The sequence below is a fragment of the Lipophrys pholis genome (assembly GCF_963383615.2).
Source record: "Lipophrys pholis genome assembly, chromosome: 7".
Taxonomy (NCBI): Eukaryota; Metazoa; Chordata; class Actinopteri; order Blenniiformes; family Blenniidae; genus Lipophrys; species Lipophrys pholis.
In genome coordinates this window covers 31486568-31511411 of record NC_137638.1, presented here as the reverse complement: position 1 = coordinate 31511411, position 24844 = coordinate 31486568, and the positions used below count along the sequence as shown (strand labels likewise).

At 42.2% G+C, this 24844-nt stretch overlaps 1 protein-coding gene across 1 annotated transcript in view; it reads left to right on the top strand.

The window, feature by feature from the left end:
- Positions 1-24844, top strand: part of fras1 (Fraser extracellular matrix complex subunit 1) — a 442407-nt gene that overhangs the window by 265472 nt on the left and 152091 nt on the right. The window contains exons 28-32 of the mRNA XM_080467793.1: positions 10386-10709; positions 16709-16868; positions 16983-17161; positions 19877-19993; positions 20589-20703. Of these exons, the coding sequence (XP_080323919.1) occupies positions 10386-10709; positions 16709-16868; positions 16983-17161; positions 19877-19993; positions 20589-20703 (895 nt within the window). The remainder of the gene's footprint in view (positions 1-10385; positions 10710-16708; positions 16869-16982; positions 17162-19876; positions 19994-20588; positions 20704-24844) is intronic.

The following is a 24844-nucleotide window of genomic DNA, read 5'->3' as shown; positions in this document are numbered from 1 at the left end:
GAGAAATCACAAAAAGAATTGACACGCTGGAGGAGAGACTGGTAACTGCTGAGACCAGAGTGACTAACAGTGAAGATCAAGGCATGCCACAAGAAAGAGCGCTAGCTTACCTGCTCAAAAAAGATGAGGGGTTAACTGCAAAACAAGACGGGTTGAAGAATAAGATGTGCAGAAAGAACATTAGAGTGTACGGAATAGCTGAAGAGTCCGAAGGAAAATAGATGATTCCATTTGTTACTGATTTATTTGCCTGATGGCACCGACATTTGCATTGAGAGGGCTCACAGAGCATTAACACTGAAGCCCAAGCCAACTGCACCTCCAAGATCCATAATCGTCCGTTTTTTGGATTTCAACGTGAAACAAGTGGTGCTAAAGCAAGCATTGGAGCAGTGCAATGTGGAGTTCAAGGTGAAAAAAGTTTATTTTGATAATGACTACTCCCCAGGTGCAAAGGAAAAGGAAGCAAATGCGTGAGGTAATTGGAAAACTCAAGGAACGTAATATCAAAGCGCAATCACCATGCCCAACTGAAGATATTCTTGGACACAGGAAGTGAAGCCTTCCCCTCTCTCTTTGAGGCTCAAGCTACTCCAAGGATTCTGGGGGGATTTGTTGAGGTGGAGGAGCGGGACATCCTAGGGAGAGAACAACTACAGGAAAGATGGCAGACCCGAGGCAGACGAGAGAGGAAGGGCCTGAAGCTGACGCGTATGGAAATCAGAGCCATCATAAACACAGCGGATCAAGGTGAAGATGACTGATTAAGAACACAAGTCCCTCCTACCTCAAAGATCAAAGATAACCAGTGAAGTAAATGGTATACAGCTTTTGATGTAAGGGCATGCCAGCTTAACAATATCAATAATTTAAAATGGTCGGTCTGAGTGATGTCTTTTTCCCTAACCCTTGATTTGGGCATTTTAAACAGCAAAGTTGCTGACTATAGATTCTGCTCACACTTTTTGTGGACCTCATCCACGGAGCTAGGCCTCCCTGCTCATTTAACATCAGTAATGTGTTGCTTCGTTAACACATGGTATAACTGTAGGTTCCTTTGTTTTACAGATTTGTTTTTATGTTCATATTGGTTCAAACTGGTTATAAATGCAAATTTTGTTTAAAATGGCCCCAAGATAATTAAGGAGTGTAATTGAAAATTGTCAGTTATAACATAAATGGCATAAATCACGTGTAGTAAGTTCACCACTGAAAGGATGTATGCAACATATACTGCTTGGTTGCTGAAGTCGATGTATTGTCTCGGTTTACACATTATAAGCTCACATCAACTGCACAGACGGACTCCTGCTCACACATGTTTGCTGCAGGGTGATCACACCTGCAAAACATCTCAGTGGCCAGTGCCTGAAAAACACTCATAGACACGTCATACATCATCACTGGGGCAACAATGCCACCGAGTGGGTACATACATACTCTCCACCCTTCACACCTATGATTACTGTGAACATTATAACATCACGTAGAGGTAAAAATTTCTGACACAATTAAAAAGCTTGAAATATTTTATTGGGCTTTTACAATAAACTCATCTAAATGAGGAAGAACACGCTAAATTAAAACGGGATTGGGTGGGACAAGTATTCAGTGCATCATGTGAAAATTACAAAAAGGGGTGTAGCAATATTGTGCCATAAATCTATAAATTTTGTAACAGGAAAGGTTCTTAAGGATAAGAATGGCAGTTGGATAGCTGTTATAGGTTATATAGGCGGAACTACACCTACAATTATGAACTTTTGTGCTCCAAATGAGGACAAACTGGGTTCTATCATGGAGATAGCCCGAATTTCAGCAGAAATTCAGCAGCATTCTGGGTGGAGTTTTAAATTACGAAGTAAACAATTACCTGGACAAATTTCCATTTGAACAAAAATACCAATTATCCAAATCAAAAGCAACGAAGAATATGTTAGAGGAGCTGAGACTTGCTGATATACGGCATATAAAAAAATCCAAAGGTCAGAGATTATGTGCATTTCTCAAAAGTTCATAAGAGCCACTCTAGAATAGACTTCCTCTGAATCTCCAAACAAGAGGCCAACAGAGTTGCAAAATGCCATATTGAACCTGGCATTTTGGAGCATTGTTTTGAAAGTTAAATGAAGTCTCTCGGTGAAAGTATGAGACAATTCCTTAGTGCTTTTCAAACAAATCCCATCCGCACCGGAAATCCCAAAGAACAAATTATTAAAAGAAACAGGCTCATAGGATTGTAATCTTTGCACCTCAACTCTTAAAGAGGCAGGCACGCAGTGTGATTTAATGATTTGATTTGATTATTTGGTAATACTTTTCTGTTTGATTTTCCTATGAGAATATCATATTGCAAGTTGCATTTGCTGTACATAAAACTGATTCTATTTATATATGTCAAAATACAGAAGAAGAAGGGGCCACATGTTTGACACCCCTGCTCTAAACCGTCTGCTCAATCCAACTGAGCAGGAAGACAACATAACAGTGCAGAAACCCTGTATATACTGTAGAGCTGACGAAGAAGGATCTTGATGTATCTGCAGTCCTGGTGAGTCAAAGTAGCATTAATAAAATCCATTGTGGTAATTGAAGGCCCTCCATCTCTCCAGCCAACCGGGTGTCGCATTGTAATAGCCTCAGGAATGAAAGATCTGAGCTGCGGATAGCCTTTGCCCTTCTGACTGCATCGGCTGCTTCTTTGAAAAAGTTTCTCTCAGTCCAGAATCTGCTGATGGCATTTCTCCACTCACAAAAGCACACATCACTTCTTATAGCCCAAATCTTTATTGAAAGTTTTAAAAGACTTTTTCTGTGATGGTATCTTTAACACTGAGCTCTCACCTGTCAGTCAGACTGGGAATCATTCCCCAGACCTGAAGAAAGAGGCCATGTTTTGAGTGACAGCTCCAAATGGATCAGCTTTCATCCAGTTTTCCAGTCAAGGTCCGATCCATGACACTTTTAATATTTTAAACAATTTTCTCAGAATCACTGAAAATATGGGACCTTTTGAGAAAGTACAACTTCAGTGAAATGCTTGGATCGTCATCTCTATGTAAACAGGTAAAACCAGTCCTTTAAATGGGAAAAAAAGTGCAGATACTCCTCTTAGTGACATGCTGTCAGTCTCTCATACAAATATGGGACAAAAACATAATATTCAGTGGCGTGCACAGACATTTTGTACGGCAGGTGGTCAGTGTAAAATAAAGGCGCCTTGTGCAGCGTTTGGATCCAACAGCTGCCTTATTGTAGGAGTGTGAGAATATAAAAACACACAAAAAAAACACAAGTACATGTTGTAAGTAATTGCATATTTATTTAAGTATTGACAGATGTTTAAAAATTCCCTATAAAAAATCAAAGAGAGAGAAAGAGAGAGAGATGAGTGGATGTCCCTGGTGGTTTTTTTTTTGTTTTTATTAGCCTGCACAGCATTACATGTATTGATTGTAATTTAAGCGTGTAACTGTTGGGATTTATGGTTGGTTATTAACATTAAATTAATGTAAGTAATAGATTACTGAAAGTAATAAATCACTGGAAGTAATTTATGAAAAATTGAAATTATTAATGGAAGTAAACGGTCATTTACTCATTAACAACTCCTAAAGTAAATAAGTAATTACTTAAAAGTTAATAAATTATAAAAAGTAATTTATTAATGAAAAATTATGTGCACAGCCGTGCAGCTGACCATGTGGTGAGAATGTCTTTGTTTAATATATAATTATGTTAATTCTTAACTCTCTCAGATCTGTTGCTTCCATAAACCAGCCACAGTTTAGGAACATGCAGAATCTTGAGATTATAGATAAAATTAATCTAACATTAACAAAAGTGTATTAATTCAGAAATCATTTTATAAATCAACACATTTAAGTAGCAAACAACATCTAACATGGAGATCTCATCTACTAAACACACTAGCAAACACTATGTACAGTGTGTGTGTGTGTGCGTGTGTGTGTGTGTGTGTGCGTGTGTGTGTGTGTGTGTGTGTGTGTGTGTGTGTGTGTGTGTGTGTGTGTGTGTGTGTGTGTGTGTGGTCTGGAGTGATGAGTGGAGTGGGTGTAATGAACCTGAACGTCCGCCATGTGGAGGCCGACGATGGGTCATCAATGTGAGTGGGTGTGATGACCTCGAACGTCCACCAGGTGGAGGCAGAGGTTGGCGGGTCAATGTGAGTGGGTGTAGCGACCTCGAACGGACGCCAGAGTGTCGGGTTCAGTGCGGGGGCCGTGACGACCACTAGGGGCGTGCGGCGGCGCGCAGAGGGAGAGCGCAATGACCTGATGCGTCCACCAGGTGGACGTCAAAAGAGATTGCGATGACCCACGCGACCATTAGAGGCTTTTGACTCGATCTTTCTGGGGCTGCGGTTGCTTAGCGACCAGATAAACAAGACGTCCGTCGCGTGCGCATGTGTGAGGGAGGTCTCGGTTTCACCTACTCCCGAAACGAACGAGCGGCTTTGTCGGCCCGGTTCTGAGCACTGGAGTTCTAACTGGATGTTGGGGCATGCAGTCGGAACTCTGGCGATCGTGCCAATGTGGCTTTGCGGCACAAGTTAGCAGTTCGGGTGCTAACTGTAGCGATGTGTGTGAGCTTATCTCGATCAGATAAGTCGAGCAGCGGGGGACGCGCGGGGTGCGCGTGCGTGTTGTCGGGTTTAGTGAAAAGGGGAGAGAAGAGAAGGAGAGAAGGTTTTCTGGCCAGGTTCGGTTCTGAACCCTGGTTCCTTCACACAGAGATTGAAGTAGCTTCTGGAAGCTCACTTAATTATCTGGTTTCTGTGTTGCGGGAACTCGAGTTCGTACTACGATGGTGCAACGTGAACGTTGTCTTTCATGCGCATACACAGAGAGATGGGCTGCAGCTTAATGACACATTGACACATTACATATTAGCTTCATGCTAATCTAACAGTTGCTGCCCAGACAAAAGCTCTTACTGTTGTGGCACTGCGTTGTTCTGTGAGGCCGTGGTAACTGTTATTACCGGGTCGGAATTCAGCGCCGTAAATTTGACTTGGGCCTCACAGGGGTGCAGGAGCGGGGGAGACGCATCTGTACAGTTGGAGGAGAGGGGGTGCAGCTGCGGTGCGTTCCAGAGATCCAGCTGAAGAAGCAGAAGGGAAAAGTCCGTTTCCACGGCTTTTCCAGCTCGTCCCGCGAGTTGGAAAGGTTCCGGGCCGGTCCGCGTGAGTTAACACACGGTTCCTTTAGTCCCTGTGCAAAGTCCTGCGTCTTGCTTAACGCGAATCCGTCTTGGAGATGGTTTTATTTTCGCGAGTTGGACTTTTATACTTGCTCATCATAGTCCGGCTCCCACTGTGTTCAGGATGCCTCTCAGCCAATCTCCTTTGGCTGGTCTCAGGTTTCAAGACCATGGGTGTGGCGGAGTTGGTGGATCCCCCTGGTGGTGAGCTGCAGGGATGCAGCTTCCAAGGAGGGATGCATGGGGCCCCCTGGTGGGGGTCACGTGACCAATGGCAAATTTTTCCAGTGGTGACCACATATTTCTTTGTTCTCAAAGAAATGTGGTCACCCTCCCCCCCTTCCTTTGTCTGGAGGGGTGAGCATGGTGGTCTAGGCCCAACATAACTGTGAAAACAGCTGCAGTGAATCCATTTGAAAATTGATACAGAGGTACCTGGGGGCATGTAAAACAAGAATGTGGTGCAGTTTGCTGAAAACAATTAGATTTTTTAGAGAATTTTAAAAAATCTATCTTGAAAGCAATATTTCAATTAGGTGTGATTTTAGGGTGTGATAGTGAAAAAAATGCTGCAGTGAATCAACTTGAAAAGTGACACAGAGGTACCTGGGGTCATGTAGGAATGGACAGGACAGGAATGTGGTGGAGTTTGCTGAAAATAATTTGATTCGAATTTTTAGTAAATGTACTGCCTGTACAGTAATATAACGTATTTCGTGATTTAAGTGTGAAATTGTGAAAAATGTTGACGTTGGCGATGATCACGTCAATATGGGCCACAGACAGTGCAGTGTAAAGTTTTGAAAAGAAAAATAACCCACCATATTTAAAAAGAAAAAAATACATTTGTACATATACTGCATAGGCCACACTTGTCTATAAGCACATGTGTCCACGTTCTAATGGCATGAATTTCACTGTGGGATTGCGTTTTTTTTTTCTTTCTTTCTTTTTGTAAGAAAAAACAAGTTTTAAACACTGCTTCCATGGGGTGACGGCCTGGACTGGAGGGAAAGGGGGAGAGGGCAAGTGAATTACTCCAAAAATACACAATCACTGAGGGTTTTATCTCTGTTGATCAAGTATTTGCTGATTGTGATTCTGTGGAGAGGAGAGTTCCCAACTCAGCTGGCTGAGTTCAGAGTTACATGATGCACCTAAACCCATCACCCATGTATTGTCGGCATGAAGCTCGTTTACCCGTAAAAATCCATTAATTAGCGTCATTGTTTAAAGGGGACATATCATGCTAAATCCACTTTTTTAGCCCTTAAATGCATGTTGTATATTTAGAGTGTTTAGAAGTACAGAAAAGTTCAAAGTAGTCTCTTCAGGTGCTCCGTTGATATCTTTATATTCTGTTTTGGTCATATTTTGCGATCCGTTTCGATTTTTCTATTCTCTATTACATTTTTTGAACTATTACGTCACAGTATTCCCGGCGGAACTGCCAAATTAGGACATCGACACTTCGAGCAATCCGCCATTTGTGTTTCTCGCTGCAATTTTGTAGTCCAACCTAAGGGTGCCGAAGTTACGAGAGGATAAGTCGAAATGTTCGGTTGTTGGATGTAGTAACCCACAAGCTTCGTTACACCGTCTCCCAGCATCAGAACCTTTTCGAAGTGCCTGGTTGAGTTTTATTTTTCACAGAAATGTACCCACATCTGTGGGTAAGGTCATTTTTGTGTGCGCGAAGCACTTTAAGGATGACTGCTTCAACAACCTCCGCCAGTATAAAGAAGGATTTGCCGAAAGACTTGGTCTGATTGAGCGGTCAGTTCCTTCTATCTATGGAGACGACGAACAGAGCACTTCGGTAAGCTGTATATAACGCTAAAAAGTGTGATGATAAGACGTCCCTGTCATTGTTTTGTTAGCATTAGCAGTTGCACCGTCTTCATATGTTAGCGCTGTGTGCTCGTTTTAGATTATAATGTAACTTCTGTGTTAAATAGTTGTTGTAATACAGGCAGTATTGTAGTAGTGGGCATGGATGGAGAAGTTAGTGTAAATATAGTAACACACCATTGCGTTACATCCATATGAAGACGTTGTTCTGCAGGTGCATCATCGTCATTTTCATCTCGCTCCGCCGGGTCCGACTCTGGCTCCAACATGTATGGCTGGATGGACAAATCTTCCCTTGTTGATATTTTGTAAATAATGTGTGAATATAAAGTTCCTGCGCCGCTAGATAATTGTATCTGTTCTATCAAACTACAAAGATGGCCGAACAGGGTGGAGTTGAACCGAGTGTCACCTCTGCAACCTGGAGAGGAGGCGGGGTATGAAGTTTCTCATTTGCATTTGAAGAGACCGCCCCAAAACGAGTTGCTCTCAGAAGCACATCAGAAAAGGGGTAGAAAAGGGGCCTGTGGAGCTCTAATAATGAGGAATTCAGACCCAAGCATTGCAGTTCCGCTTTATATAGACCACAACTGTATGATTTATATGTAAAAATGAAGGATTTAAAAGCATGATATGTCTCCTTTAAGCCACCGGTTTCAAAGTGTGTGAAAAAAATAGCGGCTGATCATCCAGACATTACGAAAAGTTCCGGAATGCACCGTACACTTGAACAAAGTCCCGGTATGCTGAGGGGTAAAAATTTAAATTGCCGGTACTGCGTACTGGTGCATACCGGCCCACTTAATGCACTGGGTAAAACATTGTTTGTGCTGCTTACTTGTTTCTATTTAACAGCTCTTCTGCACAGTATCACCTCAGGGATCGCAAAATGGCAAAAAAAAAACTTTTACCGGACATTGGTCCAGTAATCATGCAGTTTTTACTGGACCAAAGCACATTTTACTGGACCGAAGTAAAAGTTTGATGAAAATATTTAACTACTCCCCAAGTTACTGTTTGCAAAACTATGAAGAATAAGACAGGCTTATGGTAATATAAAGTTTATTAACATCACAAACTGTCAAAACAGATGCAAAACATAATGTGAACATAATGTGACAAAAGAAATGCACAACAATAAACGCTAAATACTTCAGCAGTAAACAACTTATACTATAATTCACAAATGACTCTAAAACCATGTCATAATGTGAAAAAAGAACAAAAAAATCACAATAAACACCAGATACTTTAGCAGTAAACAACATATCTGATGAGAATTCACAAATGACTGAAACCACGTCATAATGCAAAACAATCACCGCCGAGTCATGTGACGTGACGTCACCATTTTAAATGAAGTGATAAATGAAAAATCCGAACAAGAGACCGGTTTTAAGAGGATATTAACCGGACCAAAGGCATTTTTATCGGTAATGACGGACTGTACGACGTTTTTTGCGATCACTGTCATCTGCATACTTGGAGACACATTTATTCCATACAGGTGCTGAGTGGACCTATACCATGGATCAATGTTAGGGTCAAAAAAACAAAGCACCCATGGCAAACTACAGCCTTTTCAGCCTTTCTGATGTGTCCATGTGTACAATCATATTCTAAATTTTCTGAAACAAAAGTGAGACAAACAGGGTCGTTTTCAGTCAGTCATAGTGTGAATGTGCTCCAAGAATTGAGTCTGGCAGACATGCAAAATAACACATACTTGATTCATGTGATTCATGCGTTTTGTAATGTGTGTTCTAGCTTGGGAGAAGTTTGTTCTCACAGACTACCATACAATACAAAATGGAATGCAATACCACTGAAAAGGCGCACATTGGTGTGGCTGTTATGAACCTGATTTAAAAAGAGGTGTAACTCAGCTCCTTTCAGCAGACATGCTGCATGTTAGGTTAAACACTTCCTCAGCTGGCTCCCCACCACTTTAATTTGTAAACTTTATTTCAAGATATTTTCTGTGTTGTACTCCTATTTAGGTAATAATTTCTGATCTCTTTAGTCGTGCTTGTATTTCCATATAGCTTTGACTTAATAACAGTCTCCCATATTGGTTTTGTTCCTTTGCGAAATTCCACTGTCTTTAACTCATTCTGATATGTTTGATAGCTTCCTTTACCAATACCTCCACTGCATGGAGAACACAAACCCTCATTGAAACTGTTGTTGGTGTCACTCATGGTGCTAGTCACAAAATCAGAGTAAACCTAAAGAGCATGCATGCACACACTTTGTGCAGGATCTTAGTAAATCTGAGCCTCAGTGCTCTTACTGCTTGGTCATGTAGACATGAAGAAGAAGTTTGAGTTTGTCCTCTCAGGTTTTAGTGTGGATCCAGAGCTTTGATTCATCCTGTACCACTGAATACTATTCAATGAAATAAAGAGGAAAACAGCACAGAAAACCTGTCTTCATCCTCCAGAACCCCCTCGTTCCCTTCAGGTTAGACCCCCCACCTGAGTGTTCCTGGGTTTGTCTTTGTTTTCATTTGCTGGAGGGAAGATTAAACCAGGCTGGTGGGCTTGCCTGCCTGAGCATGACTTACATGGTACACAAACACTTTTGTTTACACTGTCTTAGCTGCAGCAGTCTGCCTCTTGGCAATAATTCCACTGACAGCTCAGTAATCATCTGAAACGCCCACCAACAGAAGATGGAGGGCAAAGGGGCTTACAGACAGCAACATGCTCCTTCTGTGTTGGGGTGTTTTCCACACCACGTCTCAAATGTCAGCCCGAAGACACTTCAGCTGACAGACATGCAGAGGAGAGGCCGACATATTCCTGCCTGGCACAAGCTTTGTTTGATGCTCCGCCGCTCAAGCTGCTGCTGTAATGCAAAAAGCATTAGATCTGACTCCAGTTGAGTGTGTCAGACCAGGACCCTCGACAGAGACTGCTTGTACATCTCCACCTGTGTTGCTATCAAACATGCTCAGAATAATGCTGTTTCTTTGCCTGATATTTTTCACTGTCTGGGTTCTTTTCATCATGAAATGCATATACATATACAGTATATATATATATATATATATATATATATATATATATATATATATATATATATATATATATATATATATATGTACTGTGTATATATATATATGTACTGTGTATATATATATATATATGTACTGTGTATATATATATGTACTGTGTGTATATATATATATATCTCACAGGGCACTTGAAAAATATCTTTCCCTGATGTCTACAATACCATGACAATATGACACGAACATGAATCAGACTCCCCGCTGAATGTTTTATCCTCTTTGTTCTCATTTTAAGCCTCCCAGAGTTGTTAGCCTTGCTCCTTTACTCGTGGAGGACCGTGGCGGCCTTGCTATCATCACCAAGTCAGTCCTGCAGGTTGACGACCCCGACAACCCCGCAGACGTCCTCATCATGGTCCTGGAGCCCCCCCACCACGGCCGGCTGACGCACCTTCACAGCGATCACTCACTGAGCCGATTCAAGCTGGGCGAGCTGTCTCGAGAAGAGATCCAGTACATCCATGACGGGTCGGAGGGGCCCGAGGACCAAATTGTGCTGCAGGTCAATGATGGCCACAGTTACAGCAACATCCTGCTCCATGTCCATGTCAGTCATAAGGTAGGGGGGACAAGGTGGGGACAAGGGGGTGAAGCACATCTCTTCTGAGCCAACAAAGATGTGATTGGTGCATGTTGATATTCAAAGTGTTGGTGGTCTGACACTCAGAGAGAGAGAGAGAGAGAGAGAGAGAGAGAGAGAGAGAGAGAGAGTGTGCACACAAGCACACACTTCTGCGCACACACACAGTATACAGGAGAGCCAAGGAAAGAGATAAAGGGTAGAAATTAACTTTTTAACAGTATATCCTCCAGCTTTAGCAGTTTGGAGGCTCCTGGTCAGCCAAAATGACAACCGGCTGTTTTGCTGCAGAATTACTTCTGTGGTTGTTAAATATGGCTTTACAAAGTACAATTAATTACTTTCACTTTCTCAATCAGTCATAAGAGAACTTTTTAAAGTGAAAATTTCTGCCTTAATATTATTCCACTCAGTGTTATGCTGCTCTGTAGTCATGGTGCTGTGCCCAGAGACGCTGCACATGCTGCTCCGGTAAGGGAGTTAAAAAAACAACTCGTTAAATGTTTCAAATCTATTAATTAAATTAACGCATTATTTTTGACAGCACTAATTCATACTTATTTGCATTCCATTATATTTGATAACATGTCCAATAGTATCTCATTTCTCTTTGTGCTTGTAGTATCAGAGCTCCATCCTGTCACTGGTGAACTCAAGCGGTAATGCGGGAAAGCCTTCATTTTAAAACTCAAGTTTGCTCGCGATATCACTTCAGTCAGTTTGTGTGAGCAGGTAATTCAGCACACTGGACAGGATCTTGGTAAATCAGGCTCATAATGCTCATGAATTAAAGTAATAATTATCCCTACATGAATATGATCAATCTGAGGCCATTGTGTCTCCAGTTTGAGTTTTGAAGCCTATTAATTCAGTTCCACTGTCAGCAGAACAGTTCAGTCTGTCTGTTGCTAACACAAAATAACTCACTTCATTTTCAAACAGTGCTCTTTGTCCTTCTGAATCATTTTCACAGCACTTTGCCACTTCAGAGCAGACTTCTCATGATGCTTTGAGCTTGAAAGAGCCACCAAATAGAGATTGTTCAACATGCATGAACAGTCAAACGCAATGCACTTTCAAGTTGCATGCATTTTGACATCATGTGCAAATCTATCTGGAAGTTAGCAGTGTGGAGACTGACAACAAAGTAAAAGGTTAAAAAAACTCAGATTAGCTTGTGATAAAAACCAGGACAAAAGAAACAGTTCTGAAAAGAGAGGAAACACAGTGGATTAAGAACATAAGAGCAAATTTATTTTCACCTCCTTTCAAACGTGTTCAGATGTATAATGTGCTGGAGATCATAGTTGTTAGAAATTAATTGACACATACATGCTCACATCAGATCAACACAACATGGCGGTCTTTCAACGAGGTGCAGACACTCCTCTCAGTGACAGGAGGGGGAGATTCAGCAGGAGCTGGACACTGCTGTTTACAAGGAGAAAGTTTGTGCTGTGTCACAGACAACTACTTGGTCAGCCACTTCTGCGTTCTCCGTCCGATGCGTCCCTCAATCGTTCACAACCCCGCCTATATTTTAACCATACTTTCTGTGGTGGGACCACACGACAGAGTTGGGCTTGGGTGTGCTTTGCCATACCAAGCAACTGCTGGCTGATGTTTTATGGATGACTCTGATTCCATCTTGGCAAAGTTGTTGATTTAGTTTTTTTGAACAGCTGCCAACAACTTCATAGAAAGTATTGTGAGGGAGGATGAGGATACTGTTAATGTATTCATTTATTTGTTTAAAAAAATAAGTCATTCTTTGGCTCTCTAGCAACACCATTCAGAGTAGTTAATGAATTGTTTGTGTGAGGCAGGCAGTCTAATCCGGCTCACTTGGAGAAACAATTCTGGGTATTGTTGTGCCGGCCTGCAGAGGATTGTCTGCATGAATCTGTAACTATAAAAGTGCCCATGCTCCTCTCTGCATCTCCCAGTGCAAACTCAAGTTTTTAAATCTATAAACAGACATGAGGAAAGAGTGGTTATGGGTCTGGCAGGATGTAATGTTTTACTTTTTCTTACCACAAATGGATAAACTGTCACACAGCAACAGTTTATTAGTTCCACAGAAGCTTTCCTCAGTCTGACCTCCAGCTTTCACTTTCACCGCTCTTCTGTTTTTAAAATCCTCCCAGTTTGTATCATTGAAAGTTTACATTTTCAAGATTAAAATCCTGATATCCTGAAGATATTACAAATCATCAGCTTGTTGCAAAGCGGTGTTTCAATTCTGAGCCATATTATTGAGTTCACCATGTACAAATACAGTGTTATTTTAAAGTAAAGATCTAATCAATACTGCCATTACTATGCAGCAGCAGGAGACATCTGAGGAACAATGGAAGGCTCTTTCCCATCAGGATGCTTCGTTTGTTTAATTCCTGAAGAAATCCAGATGAACAAAGGCATCAGTGGAGGTAAAACATGGATAGAGTTGTAGGTGTAGTGGAGTTGAATTTAAATCATAAAATATGCTTCAAATTTGTGTTATTATCAGATGTCAAATCAAGTCTCTGAAGTTTCATAACATTTGACAACATTAGGAGAACCTGTGTGGCACGGAGGTGATTAAGGCCCTCATGTGATACAGGTGCGCTCCTCACTTCTCTACTCATAAAGGAGGAGCTGCCCGGACACTCAGGGAACGTCAGAAAAGTCCCTCCTTTCTCCTTATCTATGGACTTTACCTTAACCCCTTGATGACATCACGGGGTTAAGGAAAGGTGGTAGGAGGCTTCTTAAAGGAGATAGTGAAAGGTGATCACAGTGGTGTGGCAGTCGGACCACACTTTCACTTAGTGACGTCATAATAATGCCACGGTGGGGCAAGTGACTGACGTCTGCCGTGGTGGGGGAAAGAACTACAAGTTTCTGAAAATGGCCTACAAAAAGCGCATTTGGGTTTTATATGATTTAAATTTGTGCAAGGCAGATTATTGCTTTGGTAACTTACATGATCTGCCCCCTTTCTCCGACATCGTGAGTTTCCTTGTATGCTCGGATGAGCGGGTCCCTTTAAATGTTGTCGCCGCGAGGAATTCTGGGCAGCATGAGCTGGTCTCCTTTGCGAAAGGATACATCAGTGGTTCCTATGCTAAAGAAGGCTCTAAAGGAAGCAACGAGTCTCCTTTCCTTTGCTTATTGAGAATTCAGACAGTCCTTATCATAGCCGCTAAACAGAACACTTCAGGGGTTAAGGAAAAGTCGATCGATAAGGAGATAGGAGGAACAATTCGGACGTACCCACCGGGTGACAGGCGGGAGTTAACATGCAGACACACAGAAGAGCCTGAAAGAGGCAGTAATGTCTGAGAATGTGCATTTTGATTTTGTTTTAATTTAATAAAGAATGGTTAACTGGAACTCTGACACTGTGCCTCTGTGGGTAAACCTGGCGATGGCGGGCACAACTGCCACACTGTGAAATAAAAGGAGGAAGTTTATCCCAGGTCCAGATATTTAGTGTCCGAGCACTAACAGTGGATAGGACCCTATTGAAACGGTAGGGATTATTATTATTATTATCATTATATTATTTTCAGCTCGAAAATATGCGTTTTTGAGGTCCTTAATACACATAACTTTTTGTGAAAGTTTGCACACTCATCAGGTCTGGCTAAAACTTTGATTAGTTGGGGGAGTTACACTCGTGACTTGCAAAATAGCTCGACGGTTTCACCTGCAAAATTGGAAAAAGATAGCCTCGAAATCCCATTTCACCGAGAACTCTGAAAACTAGCCTTCATCACAACCATGTGATTACTTTTACTTGTATGCCATTTAGGGGCGGGGCAGATTTTCAACCACGCCATGAAACAGGAAGTACAAAGTAAATAGCCTGAACATCATAGATATAAAACACTAGATGCCTTTAGCTATGTTCATCTGCATATTCAGCAAGTTCTTATGGCACTTTGTGTTATTGTGATGTTTACCTGTGCAACAGAGATTTTGTGTCCTTTGTGAAGAAGGTGAACAGAGTTGGGCCCTGTGGCACGCCAGTGTTCAGGATAATGGATGTGGATGGATGTCCTCCTATCCTGACAGTCTGCGGACTGGCGGAGAGGAAGTCCATAATCCACATGGAAATTGAGGTGGTAGGTCCAACATCCTGGAGTTTGTGAACCAGTTTATGAGGGATTATGGTGTTGAAGGCAGAGCAGAAGTCAAAGAAGAGCATCCGGGAGTATGTGTTTGCTTGTTCTAGGTGGGTCAGGGCTGAGTGGAGCGCAATGGAGACAGCATCCTCTGTACGTCTGTTTTGCTGATGCGCACACTGGTCTCTCCAGACCTGCAAGGATGGTTCTCTGATGTGGGACAGGATGAGCCTTGAGAAGCACTTCATGATTACTGGGTTCAGGGCAACAAGACGGTAGTCATTGAGGCAGGTCACAGATGCTTTCTTTGGCACGGGGATGATGGTGGTGGGTTTGAGGTAGGTGGGGACAGCAGCTTGTTGCAAGGAGAGGTTGAAGATGTCAGTGAACACTCCCGTTAGCTGTTCAGCACATGACAGCAATGTGAGTCCTGGCACCCCGTCGGGTCCTGCGGCTCTGGAGGGTTTGATGCACTTCAATGCAGATTGCTTCTGGTGTGGCTGCAGGATGATTGCTGGTTCCTCACTAAGAGGGCTGGTTTGAGGATCTGCTCTGGTGTTCTGCGTGTTGAAGCATGCAAAGAAATTGTTCAGGGTGCCAGGCAGTGTGCTGTCACTCCTGGTCTGTGAGCTGCTTCCTTTATAGTCTGTGATGGCCTTGATGCCGGTCCACATACTGCTGGGGTTGTTGTAATCCCTCAATGCACTGCTTGTACCTCTGTTTGGCCTCTCTGGTGCTACTCTTCAGATCTCTCCGGGCGTGGCTGTAGGCCTCCATGTCACCTGACTTGAAGATGGCGTCCAGAGCCTTGAGCAGTGTCCGAATATTGCTGCTCATCCAGGGCTTGTGATTCAGGAACATCTTGATGGTTTTCGTGGTCGCCACTGCCTGAGAACAGAAGTAGATGTAGGTCATGACAGCTTAGGTGTATTCTTTCAAATCTGCTCCCTCTACAAACACCCCCTAGCATGTGCCCTCGAAACAGTCCTGCTGCAGAGAGGTGGCTTCGCCCCCCCCAAACCTGAACAGTTCTGGTGGTTGGTCTGGTCTGGTAGATCTGAGGTTTGTAGGATTGTGCTAGAAGCAGAGAGAGGTGGTCAGAGAGGCCCAGATGTGGAGATGGATGTTGTCTGCACGGTCTGCTCGGTGAATGGAGTACTATCACCATATTTCCTGTGATTAATTAATATGGATCTAAAAAATGTAGATGTCTTTGTGGTTTGGAATTTTTACTTAAATATAACAGTACTCTTTTGCTTCTTTCACCAATTTTTCACCAGATGAAACTGTTGTTTTTTTCTTTTTCTTTATCATTTGTGTCATTTTCATCAGCAACATGTTAGAAACGCAGCAGTTTTTAAATGTGCGTGGCCACCAGGTTTGATATACGTTTAAATAAAGTGAAATATTTGTTGTTGTCAACAAAATCTACTGCAGTAAGACTACATCTGATTGGTCAGAATGTTGACATGCGGAGCCTGAATGCACAGTGCATCACACCATTTAATATATTATCTATTCAGTCTTTTCAGGATATTATGATATTGATAAGTTTGAGATGTAATATGCTGCCTCATTTGTCACACTGTTCTGAGAAAGAAAAACCTTCCAACAAGATCCTAAAATCAAAAGTTTGTTTCATTTTAGAATCAAAAACACTGTAAAAGTAAGTTTGCATCGAGCTACTCACATGAAACAACTGCACCCAGTTTTTGAAATCAGATTTCTCAGTGAAAAAAACAAAAACACCTTGCATTTTCTTGAAGGTTAGTTTGCAGGAGAAGTGTTAATTTGTGCACAGATGATCTTGCAGCTCTGACCTTTAACTTTACCTTGACGTTAAAGAATCAAATCTTTCTGTGTTTTCAGTCTGGAGACTCTCCCCACACTGTCTCTGTGCCTCTGACCTGGGTGAAGGAGGGAGGGATGGTGCGTCTGGATAAAAAGTACCTGCAGACAGAGTATAAAGGAGTTAGCCCAGATCACGTCATCTATACCGTCCTGACACCGGAGGGGCAACCCAGACATGGTATCTGTCCAATAACACTGTAACGTCCTCTTCAGAAAGCAGTTGCGTTAGACACCAGTAAAAATACACACGCTCCATCAGGTTGATCAAAATTATTCAAAAACCTGTGTCCAGGTGAGGTGGTGCTGGTGTCCATGCCAGCTGATGGTCCCCTGGCGGGGTGGCGTCCCTCTCTGACCGACGACAGAGGCTTCACACAAACAACCTCTTTCACCCAGCAGGACGTGAACGACGGCTCCGTCTGGTACCGTCACTTTGGAGCGGGTAGCAGCAGCGACTCCTTCCAGTTCCAGGTCAGAGCGGCAGTCCATTTGGCTCGACAGTGCATGGTGTTCACTCCTCTATTCAAGCCTTCTCAACATGTACCTGCACTCTGAAGCACAAACACAGCCTGGGCCTGTTTTACTGAGATCCTTATGACTCCTGCTAAATGTTCAAGCCAATAATGGCCTTTCTGTTTGGGGGCTTTTTGCAGCTTAGAATAACACATCCAGTGAAAACAGGTGTATTCAAATGTGGGTTTTGCTGGATTATTGCTTTAGGTCATCCTGAAGTGATTGGATTGAACTGGATAGGAGAAGCACAAAATGAAAAGTGATGTTAAGTCATCAAACATATTGAAGCATTACAGCAGATAAATCAGAATTTCGCTTGCCGCTACAAAGTCAAAGTTGTGGAAAAAAGAAGAGCGAAAAAAGGAGATTCAGAAAAGGTGAAATGATTCAAGAAGGGCTTCAACATTACAAAGTCGACCAATAAAAGTCATGGAGAGCCTGCTGAGGAAATGTCTCTCAACTACAATCACAGAAGCATTTCTGCTAAGAGCTGATGATACCTGTTTCTAAAATACAAGAAAAATATAATAACAATAACTCTTTGCTGTCTGAAATCCTCCAAGCAAAACAAACACTGTACATCAGGAAAATCAAAGGTTTTCTAGTTTTACAGCATCTCAGCTTGAAAGAAAAGAAGAAGGAGAAGGTGACGGATGTGAGTTGTGTCCTTGTTCTCTCTGTTAGCCTTTTAAGTTGTTCTAATATTTACCTCTCGTCCTGCCCCGCTAACATCACTGTCCTGGCTTGATTATCTTCCTGTTCTCTGCTCCTTTCCTTCTATGCAGAGTTCTTCTGTTTAATAAGAAGCTATTAAATTTACTTTTGGCTGAACCCATTTCCAGTTACTGCCGCTAACTCCAGTAATATGTCCCAGCTGACTGCATGTTTATGATGGCAGCTGTCAGTGTAGAAACCACATCACAGCAGATGCTCGGGGGGAAAAATAAAAAAAATGGACGTGCGCACACACACACACACACACACACACACACACACACACACACACACACACACACATACACACTTTAATTGTTCTCCCCCGAGGACGTCTTTCGGACAACTTTTTGCTCAGTGGGTTACTGCAGGGTTTTTTGTTTTTTTTCTGCAAGCCAAACTGCTGTGTGATGCATAAGCAATGAACGTCTGTCCACAGTGACTTATCTTGATTAGCATTCAAGACACCAAATTACTTGCAAATTAGTTCCAAATGCAAAACAATCCCAATGAAACCAATGAAGCATTCATCACAGGGCAGTGAGTTTTTTTATTCTCAACTCTACTTCACCTGTTAGACAACAGGAGGCAAACTTCCCATCAAGCTCCCAGCTTCATCCATCAGGACATTTCAGCTGCACAGGGCTGAATTGTAATGAAGCTTTCTCTGGAGGGAGTCACATCAGATGCGATGAAAACCTGAATGTTTGGATGTCATTAAACTCGATGGTTGTTATGTTTAGAGATTCAAGTTTGCATGTTCACATGAGAAGTGGAGCCTGGTCCGATAAGTAAGAGGAGCTACTGTTCCTCAAACTACTGCAGAGGTTTGTGCTGCTTCTTATTGAAAAGTTGTTTGTGTGTTTGGCTCCAGAGCCACAGAGCTAAAAAGCTGCAGAGCTACAGTATGTAGAGCAGCCGGCAGTGCTCTACAGAGCAGGGGTGCTATAGACCTGCAGAGCTATAGATGCAGGGTTGCAGAGCCATAGTGATGCAGAGCTATAGAGCTGAAGATCCATAGAGCTGCTGAGCAGCCAGGTGTCTCCTTGTAGGACAACACGTGTTTTCACATATGAAAGTCACGACCTGTGAGGCTCAGCTCCTAGTCCACACATTGAGAATAAAACATGAATTCAGGGAGTTTTCAGAAAGATAAAGTTGCCACGAAGGAAGAGTTTAAGCTCAGTGATATTGAGCTTTTGTGGGATGCTTTCGCAGCCCTTCACATCTTTGTTCCAGACACTGTAGAACAAACTCACAGGTCTGCATGATCCCAGACAGATGGTCTGAACGTGATCTGTGAAGAGACTGTTTCTACATGAAGAGGACAGTTAAAAAACTGAATGTAAAACAATCCCTGAAGTGTGACAGAAGAGTGAATAATCGTTGAAATCAATGATAATCTGTTATTAGATAAGCACAGGTTTGTTTGAAAAGTGTCTCATATTATAAAGAAAATCAAAATAAATAAATGTTCTAAAGCTGTGACACAGAACAAACAACAATGGTTCCAGTTCCAATTTCACATCAGTAGATCAGACTTCAGGTCTTTTATCATTTCATTAAACATTTATGATCATTAACTTCAACAAATCGTGTGTGTGTGCTATTCATGTAGTGATCTAAAACTGATAAACATTTATTTTTTGCTTTTTTGGGGGGGGGGTGTAAAATAATCATTTTGTAATCTCAAAAATATGAAGAATCCAGTATGTCTCCACACTGAACAAAATCCACTGCACTATCAATAATTTAGTGTCTGACTCAGGAGAGATTCTGACAGACGACTATGGCTTGTTCAGCTTTCTTTCCTCCAAATGCCACGCATACTCTGGCAGTGTAGTTGTATAACAGACATTTACAGTGACAGTCAAACTTGAAGATGAGAATGTATGATGAGTATCAGGAATAAAGACAGATGACATATTTGACCATGTAATGTGTGTTTGCTGTCTGCAGGTTTCTACAGATGCTGCTCCGCTCACACAGAGTGATGCCCAGACATACACAATAGGAGTCCTGCCTGTAATCCCAGGATTCCCCCAGCTCGCCCCTGACTGTGACCTGCAGATCACGGTAAGAGATGCTTCTTCACAAGCAGCTTCTGAGTCCTTCAGCTTGATAAATATCCATTGTCACTGCTCAGATGAGCTTTAACACATCATGGTAGTGTCAGAATTTTAGTAAATGACCACGTGGCCTACTGGTGGCCTCGTGGCTTGAGAGGCAGGTTTGGGAACAGGAGGTTGCAGGTTTGTATCCCCACTGCGGACAGGCCAAGACCTCAACAAGATGCTTGACCAACACCAGATGCCGCACCATACTGTGGCCGCCCACCAATGGGTCACGGTAAAAACATGTTGGTAAAGAAATTTCCCCAAGGCGGTTAATAAAGTGTTGTTATTAAATCGGTGGATCGGTGTCTTAACACGCATTTTGATAACTGCGTACATGACCTGCTGTGCACCTAGAGGATGAAACGTTGAGATCTCACAGTTCCACTTTGTCCATATTTGTACATAGTAATGACATGGTCAGTAACAACTATCCACTTCACTTCAAAAATGTGAGTTAAACAGGCTTACTTGTGTGTGTGTGTGTGTGTGTGTGTGTGTGTGTGTGTGTGTGTGTGTGTGTGTGTGTGTGTGTGTGTGTGTGTGTGTGTGTGCAGGCTCTGGAGGATAGAGTGACTGAGATCACTCCCTCAGCTCTGTCTTTCCTGGACTCGGAGACTCCAAGTGAGAAGCTCATATACAACATCACCAAACCTTTACCTGCAGGACAAGGTGAGCTGCACCAACCAATCAAATCAATGAAAACACAAACTCAGTCCTCTTGTGGCTGTCAAAGGGATGGGCAGGCCTCCCCTGGGGTGCACCAGAAAGCTTCAGAATGTGGCGGAGCCGTGGAAAATATGGGAAAGGGGCAGTGGTTTTGATTAAATTATCAATCATTTTGTTAAATGACACATTTTCAGAGTTGTGTGTGATATTACTAAATATCAAATAGTTTTGGCTTAAAACCATCAGTGTACTAACAGTTACCCTCTACGTAAAGGCCTACCAAATTATAGACAAATAAAATGTAACTAGCACAGGAAGAGTTTAGATCTTTCTTTCTTTCTTAATGCGCTGAAGAGCTACAGATAATTATATGTTATAATTTGAAGGCTTCTGGTGTGACCTCGTCTATTTTCCTGGTGGAGGTCACCAAGGTGGTCATAAAACTGCATGGTGGCAAGGCCTCAGGAGTGGACGAGATATGCCCGGAGTTGCTTAATGCCCCAGATTGTGTAGGGCTGTCCTGGGTTGACATGCCTCTACAGTATCGGGTACAGTATCTGGGCTTTCTGGGAGGGCTCACCTCAGGGTGGGGAGGGGGGTGACTCATAACACATTCACTATACATTATTCTTCCCCACTGAGCCAAAACTGGTGTCCAGTTGTGGCTTCAGGGCCACAATTAGACACAAAAAGCCACAATTAAAGTTTTTGTATGAATTTCCTGGCCATTGCAGGGACATCTTGTCTGGAAGTCATATGAATGTCAATAAAAAATAAAAAAAAAAGTGCAACTCTACCGAGAATCAAATCGACATTAACATGCACAAAATAACATCTGAAATATGTTAACACGCATCAACAAACCAATAATTGACACCAAACATACATGACATCAGAATTAGAAAAAAAAGGTCCAGACTACCAGAGATCCAGTCCTCAGCACCATCATATACAACACAGTGCTGAATATTAATAATACAGTTTATGGACATTACTTTCTGACAGAAGCCACCACAGACCTGGATCATCTCTTGCTGCTCCTCAGAGTCCCCCAGCTTATTTTTATTAGGAAATCCGACACTTTCGAGGTTTCCCTGTTTGAAATTTAAATTGATTTAAAGGGGCGTTTAAGACTAGCACCCCCACACTTCAATGGTGAGGACAAGAACTGCATGCAGGCCGGAAACTGTATTGACGTAAAAGAGTGATGATTCACCCTCCTGCACAAATAGAAATAAAACAAAATAACCATATTTTGCACATGATCATGACAAAACTGAAAACAAACAAAAAGGAAATGCATAGGAAAACAGCATTTTAACAATATTTTCGAGACCCCCGAAAATTTCACAAATCATGTTTTAAATCATGTCTCTTTTGTCTCTGCGTAGCTCGCACCCTGTACAGTGCCATCCAACTAGCAGACAGGGGTGGTGGAACCCATTTTCATAAAGAGGGATCGGAGAGTGTGTGCCAATTATCGGGGCATTACACTTCTCAGCCTCCCTGGGAAAGTCTATGTCAGGGTACTGAAAAGGAGACTCCCACTGAGGGTCGAACCTCAGATACATATAATGATAAATGATAAATGGACTTACTTATATAGCGCCTTTTCGCTGACAGCAGCACCAAAGCGCTTTACATAGCTCATCACATTCACCAATTCACACACACATTCACACACCAGATACAGGAGGAACAATTCGGATTCCATCCATGGAACAACGGACCAGCTCTTCACCCTCTCACAGATTATTGAGAGGGCATGGGCCAATCCGGTCTACATGTGTTTTGTGGACTTGGAGAAGGTGTTTGACCGTGCTGCTGCGGGCAATCCGGTCTTTGTACTTATGGTGTGAGAGCTGCATCCGTATACTTGGCACTAAGACGGACTTGTTCAGGGTGGGCACTGGACTCCGCCAGAGCTGCGCCATGTCGACCCTTTTGTTTGTGATCTTCATGGACAGGGTGTCGAGGCCGGGTGCAGGAGGGCGTCATATTTTTCGGCGGCCAGTTAACAATTTAACTCAACATTGATTTTCGGATATCTCGTGGCAATATGAAATTCTAGAAGCAGAGCAAAGCCCACATGTTCACACCCAGACATGACAACTGTTTACGTGGGTGGAGTAATACTACTTTGAGGCAGAAAAGGGCCCCAGATTCTCAAAAAAAGTTTGTTATTCATTCTAGTTTTATCCAGGCGCAGTCTTTCCATCTGTATTACAGACACCATCTTCCTGAGCCATTGTTTGAAACAGGGTGGGTGGATAGATTGCCAAGCCAGAAGAATGAGTTTCTTAGCGACGAGCATTGCCAAATGAAGGGCATCTGAAGATCGCAAGCAAGCAATTGGGTAAAATGTCCCTGGAGTAAGCTTTTGAGAGCCACTTCAAGATCTCAGTCCAAAAAATGTTGTAGTGCAGGACAAAATTCAAAAAAGATGTGCCAGTGATCCTTCAGCTGGGGTGCATTTGTCACATGTAGAAGGCACCGATGTAAAGATGCGATTCAATTTTGTTTTTGAGTAATGCAGTCTGTGGATTACTTTGTACTGGATTAACTTGTACCGTGAATTAATTGAACAGCAATGTATCCAGGACATCACTTCCTCCCAGAGCCCCGCTGTTACCTCCGAATTCAGATCTTTGGCCCATGCATCCCTGATTTGTTCTGAGGACACTGGACTTGAAAAACCATTTACAAAATGTGTTACCAGTTGCTTGGAATCTGGAGAGAGCAGGAGATTCTCAATAAAACAGTGAATGGTGGGTGAGGACTCATAATGTGGACAATTTTCTTTAACATAGTGCTTAACCTTAAGGTAACGATAAAAGTGTGACTTGGGGATATCAAATTTAGTGCTTAACTGTTGAAATGAGGCAAACTGGCCATTAATGTACAAGTCTAAAAAAGTTTTAATGCCACTCTCTTTCCAGACTGTGAACACTGTATCTGAATGTCCAGGTTTGAATTGATTGTTTTGACAGATGGGAGCATAAACAGAAATGCTAAGGGTCCGGCAAGCAGTTTTTATCTGGTTTAATATTTGTATGGAATTCTTTAATGCAAAATGTTTCTGAATTGACTTATCTATCGAGGCAGGACTGGAAAACAAGAGGGCGGATAATGAAGAGCTTTTAGCAGCAAAGGCTTCTAATTGTAGACATGAAGGGCTGTCAGTAGTTTCTGTCTCTGCAGTTCCAGTAGACAAGAGCCCTGGACCTAGCCGCCCAATAATAATGTTTTAAGATAGGTAGTCCAAGACCTCCTTTTTTTAGGGGCTTGTGTATGTGAGCTGTAGCTATTCTATGAGATTTATAGCCCTGCACAAAAGGTAAAATTATGGAATCCAGCTCCCTAAAGAAAGATAAATTTGAAAATAAGGGCAGGTTTTACAAAAGATATAAATACCTTGGTAGAGTCACCATTTTGATAGCATTAACCCGTCCAATCATAGATAAGGGTAGCATCTTCCAGGATTCAATGTTGGCCTTAAGTTTTTTAACTGCCTCTATAAAGTTAAATTTAAACAGATGCTTCGGATTCCTTGTTAATTTTAATCAAAGATAGGTAAAACAGTCCGTCACCACTTTGAAAGGTAAATGTTTCAGAAAAGTGTCTGGGAATTGATCCCCAAGTGGCATGAATTCATTTTTTCCCCAATTTATAACGTAGCCAGAAATTTTACCAAAGGAATTTATATAATTCAATAAAATTGGTACAAAGACTGTTGGATCTGCTAAACAGACCAGAAGGTCGTCCGCATATAGAGCCAAACTTGTCTCCACACCACCGAGCCCGATGCCTTTAATATTTGGGTGTTTCCTGATACCAATTGCCAAAGGTTCCAATGCAATGTTAAAAAGCAGAGACAATGGGTCTCCCTGGCGAACACCACACTGCAGAGGAAGTGGGCTGGATTTATCTCCATTTGTTAATATAAAGGATTGTGGGTCAGTATATAATATTTTTAGCCATTCTATGAATTATTCACCAAAGCCGAACTTTTGAAGTGTAGCAAATAGATAAGGCCTTTCAATCCTGTCAAATGCCTTAAGGGTGGACACCCAGAGATAATATAGCAGGTTTTTCCCCTTTGCCATATTCCGCATAAAGAACATTAAGAATTTTGCGAACATTA